The sequence below is a fragment of the Ochotona curzoniae genome, unplaced genomic scaffold (assembly GCF_017591425.1).
Source record: "Ochotona curzoniae isolate NIBS_2020 unplaced genomic scaffold, NIBS_Ocur_1.0 contig_3255, whole genome shotgun sequence".
In the NCBI taxonomy this organism is placed as follows: domain Eukaryota; kingdom Metazoa; phylum Chordata; class Mammalia; order Lagomorpha; family Ochotonidae; genus Ochotona; species Ochotona curzoniae.
In genome coordinates, this window is record NW_024465777.1 from 469,675 (window position 1) to 480,647 (window position 10,973).

Genomic DNA, 10,973 nt, shown 5'->3' on the forward strand with positions numbered 1-10,973 from the left:
TATGGTGCCTGATGTCGCTCCTCAGGACTAAGCTGCAACACTTTATGTTATTTAGAGCATTATGCATAAAGGGAGAAGTAAGGATAAACTTGTCCAAAGAAGCTAGGCTTGGTGAAAAAAAAGATGTGGTCACCAGTATTTTTATCATAAAGAGAAACATCATTGTCCTCATAACCAAAGAAAATCACAATATTTTGTGGATCCTCTTTTATCAGAATAGACTGTTCTAGAAAAGTGTCTTGGAGAGAATAGGTAAGAGCCCTCTCTCTCTCTTTCTCCCTTCTTCTCTAAGACTCTGAATTTTTGCTTTGATGTTTCTCTGATGGGGACATTTTCAACTGTACAGCAATCAAAAATGCCCAGCATCCACTAATCAGCACCCCGATGTCCACCTCCCCATGACATCTCCCCGTTGTAAAACATTTCCGATCCGCACAAAAGGCAAGGGCATATGAGCTTGGAGAAAATAGCCCTGGCCAGCTGAGAGTGTGAATCAGATAGGCTGGGTAAGAATGAAAGCAGCCATTGTGCTGGACTGAGACAGTGGCTTCGTTCTATTCCATTCCTGCATACAACACCAGGTAGACACATGTCTTTAGCTACCTGATACTGGGGTCTTGACAATACACATCACTATGAGAAATTTATTTAGAAAAAAAGGCATTTGATGTTACATGAGCAAAACATAGCAGAAAAGTTCAGTGTCTCATATATACATATTCATTATGCATTAATGTCTGCCACAGCTATCTTAGTGCTTGTAGTCTGCTGGACTTGTTTTTCACTGCCAGCTAACTTGCTTCTATTACTCAAATAGTAGCAGATCACACATGGGAGAGTGTTTCTCAAAACGATATTCTATCAAATCTGTGAGCTAACATGCTCAAACATTAAATGTTTATAACCCTCACCTAATACATCAAAATGCAGAGATGATAAGAAGAAAAATCATTCCTGTGATCTTGTATTTAGTTTGGCTCCAAGCCTGTTCTCTGAAGCTTCATCCCGAGGAGCCTGTTTATTTTATGAAGGTGAGACTCATGCCACAGACAGAATAGAGATTTGTACAAGATCATAACCAGTTAGAATTCAGAAATCCTGTGTCTGAATTTGTGTATGTCAGATTTTCCTGGTCAGGATAAAAATTATAAAGAAATTTTTCACAGACAGGTTAAACCAAAGGTCATTAGGCTAAAGCCACCCACACTCAGTGACAATGTCAATCAATATCACAGCTATAAATCTGCATGTTGCTGTCTGGATGGAGCTGGTAGATTTCTATAAGGTTCACATCCTCAGGGCAGTGACAAGCCTGGCTCTATAGACAGTTTGCACCTGGTGGTCCTGGTATTCAGCATCCAAGGATATGCCTGAATGGTGTGGGGCTGGCAGATTTTTAACTCATCACTAAACTAAGAAAATCTTGACAAAAGGGGCACATCTTGCTGCCTAGATGCATGGGTGTTTCTTATATCTCTCCTGGAAATGAGTCTAAGAAGATGATCACAGTCTGCCTCTTGCTGAAGTCTACTATTGCATTGCACAGCTTTGCTCAGTCCAGCTTGTGCTGGTGTGTGCTGCAACTAGAACAAGGTCCCATTCCCAATGTGAACTGGCTGATGTTGCAACCTGACTTATCCCCTCTTGCACCCTGTTCTGGCTCTCAGATCTTCCAGTGGATGTTATGAACTGGTCCAGCCTGGTCTGTCCTACATATTCACCTGATACACATGTATGCCAATGGGTAATGTAACCTAGCATGGTCTGAGCTGATCCTTGCCTTGGTTCTTGCGCTCACCTACGGGGACTAAATCCTGACAATGGAGTTCTCTAAGTTCCTCTATCTAATCTCCTGCTAGTGGCAGATCTTGTGCATACCAGTGGGTCCTTGGCCTAGGTTGACTTTGTTCACTATTTGTCTTGGCAGGAACAATATCCTTGCCCAACCAGCCAACACCCTTTCCAGTTTTTAGTGTTGGGTGTTGCAACCCAGCCACACCTGGTCTATGCTCAGACACAGCTTTCATCTGGTTCAGTAGAATCAAGAACTAGCCCAGCCCAGGCCATTCTACACCCACCCTAGTGCTCACGAGTGTCAGTGGGTGCTGGAGTGTAGCTGAATGTAGTGCTCCCAGACCCAGTCCACACCCACGCTGAGGGAGGCTGAAACCATGTCCAGCCCAATCTGCTACCCTCAGTATGGCTCCCATGCTCACCAGTGGGCATCCCAACCCAGATGGGGCATACCCTTAGCTCCCCACCAGGTCTGTTCCAATCCACACTTCTTTTTTTTAACTTCTTTATTATTATTATCATTTTATGATACAGTTTCATAGGCCCTGGGATTTCCTTTACCCCTCCTCAAGTCCACTTTGCCCCATCACTGAGTTCCCCTATATTATTACTGTAGTATATTTTTTCATAAACAGTCATATAACCATCGTAGCGGGGGCATGGACAATGGCAGAGAGTCCAGCACCCTATTGTCAAGACATAGTTACAGTTTCATCGGGACTCCATCTTTGATCTGGAAGTAGAGATGCATATTGCATTGTATGGTCACATCTGGATATGATAGTCTCCATTACACACTTACTGTACATCCCCTTAAATGAAAAGCCACAACACAAAATCAACAACAGGAAGAAAAAGAAATTTACAAAAACCATGAAGTTAAATAACATGCTCCTGGGTATGGTAGTCTCCACTACACAGTTACTATGCATCCCCCTGAATGAGAAACCACAATACAAAATTAACAACAAGAAAAAAGAGAAATTAACAACACCATAAGGTTAAACAACATCCTACTGAATGACTAATGCATCACTGAAGAAATGAAAAAGAGAATCAAAATTTTTCTTGAGGAAATAATGTTACTGTACAATCTATGAGTCAATGAAGAATTTAATAAGAAAGTGTTTGAAGAGTTGAAACTAAATTTTTAAAAAATCAAAATTCAGGAGATATAGTTACCACTTTCTTGGTGACATATGTCTCCCGTAGGCAATGAAGAGATGGGTTTTGTTTTTTTAAAATCCAGTATACTAATCTAAGATGCTTGATTGATGAGTTTAAGCCATTTACATTCAGGGTTAATATGAATGGGTGGTAATTTGGGCCTGTCATTTTAGCAATGGGTTGTTCATTGATTTAGTCTTCTGTTGTCATTTTATTGGGATCTTCACATTTGCCTTTGGTTTGGGTGGGTGCTATTCCTTTTCTCTGTCAAGAGAACATTTTTAAGTGTCCTTTCTAGGGCAGATTTGGAAGAGGCATATTCTTTTAACTTTACTGTGAAAGAATGTTATTTCAGTTTCAAAAGCAAAGGAAAACTTTGCTGGGTACTTTATCTTGGCCTGACAATTTTTTTCTTTTAGAATCTGGAACATGTCACTCCATTCTCTTCTGCGCTGTAGAATTTCCTGTGAGAGGTCTCCTGTGAATTTAATTATCATTCCTTTATATGTCAATTGATTTTTTTCCGGTGCACATTTAAGGATCTTTTCCTTATGTCCGATTGAAGAGAGCTTGATTATCATGTGTCGTGGTGAAGATTGCTTTTGTCAGCCCTGTTGAGAGCTCTGTACCCATCCTGGATGTTGTTTCCCAATTCCTTTTCTAGATTAGGGAAATTTTCCCTTATTATTTCATTGAAAACTCCTTTAATCCCAGGTTCTCTTTCTATACCTTCATGAACAACCATAATTCCTATAAATAGTGTCTTTCAATTATTGAATGCTTTTTTTAGCTTGACCCAGCTTTGCTTTCAACTTTTTATTGTTTGTTTCCTCCTGTTGACAGAAAAAAATATTCTCCAATTCTGAGATTCTTTCTTCTGCTTCATTCATTTTTTAAAGATTTATTTATTTTTATTAGAAAGGCAGATATACAGAGAAGAGGAGAGACAGAGAGGAAGATCTTTTGTCCAATGGTTCACTCCCCAAGTGGCCGAATGGCTGGAGCTGAGCCAATCCGAAGCCAGGAACCTCTTCTAGGTCTCCCACATGGGTGCAGGGTCCCAAGGCTTTGGGCCATGTTTGACTGCTTTCCCAGGCCACAAGCAGGGAGCTGGATGGGAAGAAGGGCCGCCGGGGTTAGAACCGGAGCCCATGTGAGATCCCAGCATGTTCGAGGCAAGGACTTTAACTGCTACATTATCACACCAGGCCCCATCCATTCTATTTTGGAGATTCTTCTCCACTGTACTTTTAATTTGCTCCACTGCATTCTTACTTTCTGATATATGTGCTTTCACTTGATTCATTTCCTGTGTGACGTATTCCTGAAATTCCTTGAACTCCTCCTGCATTATGTGCTTCTTTTTGTTGATAAGAAGTTTTATAACAAGTGTTTTGAATTCAGTATCCCCCATTTTCTCGATGTCTTTCTCAGTTAACTCTGAGGTTGGCAAAGGCCTTTGCTTTTTTGCAGCGGAGTCTTCAGTAATATTCATTGTGCCTTTGTCTCTTCTTTTGCTCTTAGTCATTGTACTTTGGGTTAACAGATTCTTCTCCTTGGGACAAGTTTTGCAGCTGTGTCAGCCACAGGTCCACAGTTTGATTTTACTTATTGCATTTTGTACATAACTCTTTGTTTGCAGTCAGTTGTGCCACTCCCTCCAGCAAGTTCTAGGTCTGGGTTCTTATGTTAGACTTCTACCATGGACTCTGTGGCCCCAGCACCTGGCTCACCACTCTCTACTTCCTGTGATACTGTACTGAGGCTGCACTGTTATCTGTACAACCTTTTTCCCACTTCTGGTTGGAGCAGTTCTCAGGATTAGGAAAACACCAAGCATTCTATTTAGCTAGGTTGTTGGTGGTGCTGATCTTGAACCTGTTGGCCATTAGGTCTGAGAACCACAAAGACCTATTTTAACCTGTACAATGCCATAGTTGGTATTATTTTCTGTGGGACAAGTGCAATGCACTGAGCTCAATGTTTTCACACCCAGCTAGGCACATGGGCAGCTCACTGTTGTCCCTGCAGGCTTAAAGTTTTTCCACACTGTACAAAATGGTGCCTGATGCGCCACTATGAGTTCTTGATCTCTTGGCCATCAGATCTGAGAGCTTCCCGGACCTGTCTTGGGTGGAAACAGTAGGAGGCCACATTGTTGCAGTTCACTGAGTCAGAAATGAATTCTCTCCCAGCTCAGTGCATGCACAGTACTGTCCCATAACCCTTGCATCTTTACTTAAATGGTGCCAGATTTGGTTGTGGGAGGTGGACTGAGCTGTGAAATCCACCCTGTTCCCTAATGCCCATCTGGGACCTGCTGCTCCGTTCTCCTCCTGGTAAAATCAAAAGCAACACTGGCAGTTCTTTGTCTGAGTTCACATCCTAAGCTCTCAGTGAAAGTCCCTTCCCACCTGGTTGCTGGTGGAGTTCCAGCTGCTGGTGCAGTTCCGATCATCATTTGCTGAAATTCCACTGTGGCATTGGTCACTGAAACAATACATCAATTTCTCTGCTGCTTTCCTGTGTGTGTCATTCTCTATGTATCTCTCTGCTATTGTTCTGTCTTCTCATTTCTTGGAATGTGCCCTCTTTGTTTCACACTGGTTAATGTTTCTCCATCTGTTTAAACATGTCCTTACCCTATTCCTTCATCTTGAATGTTTCCATCCACAGTTCTTGGACATGCCAATGGAGATTGTAGCTCCTCAGGACCACCTGACCTCTTAAGTTAACCAATGGAACTTGTATTTCTGCAGGGTTGGGCTCATGTATCCCACAAAAAATCTACCTCCGGACCTGTTTCTCTCTCATGCTGGTGAGTGTCATGGCCCTGCCTAATGTGACCCTTCTTCTGCTCTGACACTCAGTCAGGTACTGGGATCTAGCCCTGCCAGACAAACCTTCAGCCCTAGCTTTCAAGTGGACTGGTGCGGTGGTCAGCAATGTTCCATGCTAACAGGTCCAACTCAGGACTATCAAGTGGGCTGGTGCATCTGTCTGACCTATACTTGTCTTCTGGTCTCTCCTTTCCAAAGCACCAGGTCTCAGTCTCCTCATTTATTTGCCATACAGTGGCCCTGTCATTGGGTGTCCTTCACAAGTCATGCCTCAACTACATGTACAGTGGCCTCATCCATGGATGACCCTAGGCAGTAATTTGTCAACCCCAAGGATCCAGAGCTTGCTCCCTGGGGGCCAGCAGACTTCACCAGGCACCATTGGTGCTTTCCCCGCCTAAACCAAGATGGTGCCAACCATCATTAAGCAGCCAGTGCTGTGAGTTCCTAGCTAGGTGCATTCACTCCACTCCCCATCAGCAAAAAGCAGGTAGTGGAGTGGCAAGTTCTGTTCGGACACCAAGCCCAAACCAAGATGGTGTTGGCTGCTGTTAAGCAGCTAATCTTGTGAGTTTCTGGCTCGAGAGCTAGGCATCACGCCCCTCCTACACACACACACACCAGCCAAAAGCAGCTGTTGGAGCAGTAAATCCCATTCAGGTGCCCAACCCACTTACTCTATTTTTTAAGTATGTAATCTTAAAAGGTGTGTTTAATGACTGGATAAAGTCCTCTTATCTTGCTTTATTTGAATTTCAGGATTGAGTTTGGCAAGGTGGCCATGAGAAGCTCATTGCTGCAGGTGCTTCTATATGGGAGATTTCTTGCTTCCTGTTTTTACATTCCTTTTAAAACTTCCCAAATTCCCCACTGCAGCCACAGTTCCCTGTCACAGCTTAGAGCAGGAAGTACAGGAAAGCTCCATAAGCACCCCAAGAAGGAAGAGGGGAAAATGCCAGCGAGCAACTCTCCCCGGTGCCTACAGGTAGTGAAGGAGACAAGTACCAGGATGCCTTCATCTCTCCAAGAGGAACTTCAATGAAGTGAGTACTACAGAATTCCTCTCTGTGTGATGGGCAAAAACAAGAGGATAGAGAGAACCTGGGTCAGGATCCTGGAGGGTGGTAGAGGGCAGGCTGATTTTCAGTGGCTTCACCACTACGTGAGGATGAGGGAGAAGACAGTTCATGGAGCCCAGAGTAACATTTTTCTAAAGCCATTTCCTTCCAGGCTGTTCTTGTCTCCTTTCTCTCCCTATCCAAGGGACAAAGTGTTCTTGACAACAGCCTTACTAGGTGGCTACTGTTATGAGGACTGTTCCCTGTAAGAGAATTAGAAAACATTTTGTGTGTGTCAAAGGCTTATTCATATTTCCTGGCAGGTTTCTGAGATCCAGGAGGCCATTTCTTTTTTATTATTATTATTAATTTTTATTGGAAAGTCAGATTTACAGAGAGGAGATACAGAGAGAAAGATCTTTCCTGTGCTGCCGCACTCCCCAAGTGTCTGCAATGGCCCAAGCTGAACCAATATAAGGCCAGGAGCTTCTTCTAGGTCTCCCTCATGGGTGCAGGGTCTCGAGGCTTTGTGCCGTCCTTGACTGTCTTCCCAGGCCACAAGCAGGAAGTTGGATGGGAAGTGGAGCACCTGAGATACAAACCAGCATCCAAATGGGATCACAGTAGCATAAGCTACTGTGCTGGGCCCAGGAGACCATTTCTTAGAAACCTGTGGACCACCTTAGCCACAACCATAAGACCCAGTGAAGCCCACTCTCCTTTTTGCTCCGTTTATGTGCAGGACCTGCTTCCATATTATCCTGCTCCCTGACTGGGAACCATGATGCGTTCCCTGCCCACAACACTCTTCTCTATCCTGCTGCTCCAGGTGCCCATGTGGGGCTCAGGTAGGAATATTTTAATTATTTTATAACTAAATTATCTTGTTTTCTGAATAGAAGGGTTGAATCACATCACTTCTCATATAAACTTGCATTAATTCTAAAATCTTCTAATTTGGTAGAGTGGGTTATTCGCTTGTGCATCAGGGCAAATAAATCAGAAGAACCGGGTAGAATTTGTTCATTCCGTTCTCTGCTTCATAATGCATGCATTTTCCAAAAGCTCTAGTTTGGGGATTTTCCATCCATACTGCAAGTTAGAAATCACTTGCTTCACATGTGTCCTGGTGTTTGTAAGCTCCTCACAAGAAGAGCCTTCTTTGCCTTGCTACCTACCACATCCACAGCTCAATGTGTGTGAACACCTGGTGAATGAAGGCTGTAGGGCTCTACCTGGGACTGTGTTCTAAAGCACCCTCCCTAGCAGTCATTCTGACGTTCTCTTCACATTTAACTCTGTTGATTCTGCAGATTCTTTTGAAGTGAGTGGCCCCTCAGAACCCATTGTGGCTATGCTGGGCACAGAAGCTCTGCTGCCCTGTTATGTGACCGCAACCGTGGATATGAAGAATGTGGAACTGCGATGGTTCCGCACCCAATACACAGAGGTTGTGTATGTGTATCAGGATGGGATGGAGCAGGCGCAAGAGCAGCTAGTGGATTACAAAGGACGAGTAGAGCTGCTGAAGGATCAGAACCCACAGGGGAGAGTGGCTGTGAGAATCCGCAGGCTCCGGGTCTCAGACAATGGGATGTACAAGTGTTTCTTTAAACAAGATGACAACTCTGGTAAAGCCACTTTGGAGCTCAAGGTCATAAGTAAGTAATTATCTGCAAATACAGACAAGTCTTGATCTGTTTGCATATTTAGCATCTCTATCTTAAAATTGAGTCACTTCAAGGGTTGGCCTTATGTGTCGTAGATTAAACCGCCATTTGAGACCTCCACATCACATATCAAAGTGCTGGCTCTGCTTCTAGTTCAGCTTTCTGCTAATTCTGGAACTTGGCAATGGATGATGGCTCAATTATTTTATCTCTGCCACACACTGAAGAAACCTGGATAGAATTCCTGACTCTTGGTTTAAGCTTGGTCCAGCCTAGGCTGTTGTAGACATGTGGAGAATGAAACAATGGTTGAAAAATCCCTACTTCTCCTCTTCTCCCCTCCTTTTAAAAATTTACAAATATATGTATATATATTACAGAGACAGGGAGAGATAGAGGTCTTCCATCTTCTGTTTCACCTCCCAAAGGGGTGCAATATCTACGACTGGACCAGGTTGAGGGCAGGCACCCATAAATCCACCTGGATTTTCCAGGTGGGTGACAGATACCCAAGTACTTGGACCATCTTCCACTGCCCTATTAGGCACGTGTGCAGGGTGCTGGGTCAGAAGGGGTCAGTGCTGATTCACATCAGGGTTCATATGACATGATAGCACCATGGTGGTGGTTTTATCATACCACATGCGTTTTTGAATTTCACATTCTCATGCTTGGTTTATATTGCTCTTCTTAACTTCTTACTTCAACTTGAAACTTCAACTGTTGTATTTTTTCCAGGAAGTTCAAGGTCTGATTTTTATCAAAACAGGTGTCTTCTTACTTTGACTTGGAACTTCAACGGTTGCATTTTTGCAGGAGGTTCAAGGACTGTATGCTTAGGTTCTTACTTAGGTTCAAGGTGTGTTTGGTCTTTGTGCTCTTACTTCCCAGTGTGTGCTCAAGATCAATTTCACTCAAATCTTCATGTGTTTAACAGAATTGGCAGCTCCCTTGGGTAGTTATGATCCATAATTATGGTGGATTATTTCTCAGATTACTTTGTGTCCTTAAAAGCTGTACGCCCTAAGCGGTCAGAGTCAGATGATAACATTAACTGGGTTGTAATTTTCAGCACCAAGACTATAATTTATCTAAAATCCTTAATGTGTTCCCCCCATCAGAGATTTGAAGAACTGAGCTAGACATGCCATATGATTTGATATGATACATAATCTCAGAAATCAGGATAGTCACTTTCTAGATGACATAGTGGGTTATTCTGTTTGTCAATTCAGCATGAAAGAAGCTGAAGAAAAAGTTATGTGCTAGACACAAAAAGGAAGAAGTAAAGGGTTAAAAAAAATGAGAAACAACTTTAATCCTTCAGAGACTTACCTCATCTGGCTCCATTCATTTTGTAATCTCTACCCAGGAAAATAAACAAATTCTGGGAAAAATAACCAAAAATTATTGTTAAAGGGAATCTCTTTTCAGGCTGAAATAATTTTCCTTAAGACTAATGAATTGAATAGAAAAATACAAATAAAGTTATGGAAATGTAGGAGTGGAGTCTGACAAATTTTGGTTGACTTCTGTTACCTTCTGTGACCTAACTGCAGATACACCTGGGTACAGAGTTTGTGGCAGACCTCACTGTCAGTATTAGTGACAGCTTCATGTCTGCTCTGATTTTCGAATCACAGATACTGATTTCTGTCAGGAAGCCCTCTCCTCCCACCCAAGGTACTTCCTCCATCTCCTCACATTAGAGCTATTGTGTAATTTAGGGATTTCTGGACAAAAAGCATCACGGTTTCAAATGAATGGCTTCTCCCCCCGCCCCCCCAGGTCTTGGTTCTGGTCCTCGCATCGTCATTGTGGGTCCAGAAGATGAAGGCACAAGGCTGTCGTGCACTGGCAAGGGGTGGTTTCCCCAGCCTGAAGTACAATGGAAGGATGAAAGTGGAGAGAAGATTGCATCTGTGTCTGAGAACAAGACCCAAGGTGATGACGGGTTGTTCCAGATAGAGATGTTCCTCATTGTGAGAGACAGAACAAAGGGAAAAGTGTCCTGCTGCATGAAGAACCACTTCCTTCTACAGGAGCAAGTGGCCACAGTATCTGTCCCAGGTAAAGTGTTGCTTACATGGGGTTGGGGTGGGGAGGGGCAGGAGGAGAGTAAAGAGAGAGTGTTGGAATGTGGGATGGAATGGCTTGTCTGGTGCCTGCTTTCGCTCACGTGTGAGGACTCTGTGTCAGAGCCCTTTGTCCCTAGGACCTCCCCTTGGATGGCAACATTTGTTATGACTTTCATCAATACTCTGATTTTGCTGAGTGCTGCTGCTGTGCTTTTTGCTTGGTACAAAAAGCAAGAAAAGAAAATGAGGGAGACCAAGGATGAAAAGGAGAAAGAAAGAATTGATAAAGGTGCACTGTGAAGCATACGTGATGGTGGTATGTATTTGTTGGTTTGTTAGATTCATCAATATATGTTTGACATCTGC

At 43.3% G+C, this 10,973-nt stretch overlaps 1 protein-coding gene across 1 annotated transcript; it reads left to right on the plus strand.

Annotated features, from left to right (window-relative positions):
- The first annotated feature begins 7,655 nt into the window (after positions 1–7,655).
- On the plus strand, positions 7,656–10,907 carry LOC121156105 (butyrophilin subfamily 1 member A1-like). The gene is made up of 4 exons (XM_040979720.1): positions 7,656–7,707; positions 8,173–8,520; positions 10,318–10,599; positions 10,729–10,907. The coding sequence occupies exons 1-4, from the start codon at positions 7,695–7,697 to the stop codon at positions 10,905–10,907; spliced, it is 822 nt and encodes a 273-aa protein (XP_040835654.1). The 5' UTR covers positions 7,656–7,694.
- The last annotated feature ends 66 nt before the right edge of the window (positions 10,908–10,973 follow it).

Excerpts from the sequence above, each read along its gene's own strand:
- LOC121156105 (XM_040979720.1), top strand. Across the intron at positions 8,521-10,317 it reads TTTGGAGCTCAAGGTCATAA|GTCTTGGTTCTGGTCCTCGC; the intron begins GTAAGTAATTAT and ends CCGCCCCCCCAG. Across the intron at positions 10,600-10,728 it reads GGCCACAGTATCTGTCCCAG|AGCCCTTTGTCCCTAGGACC; the intron begins GTAAAGTGTTGC and ends ACTCTGTGTCAG.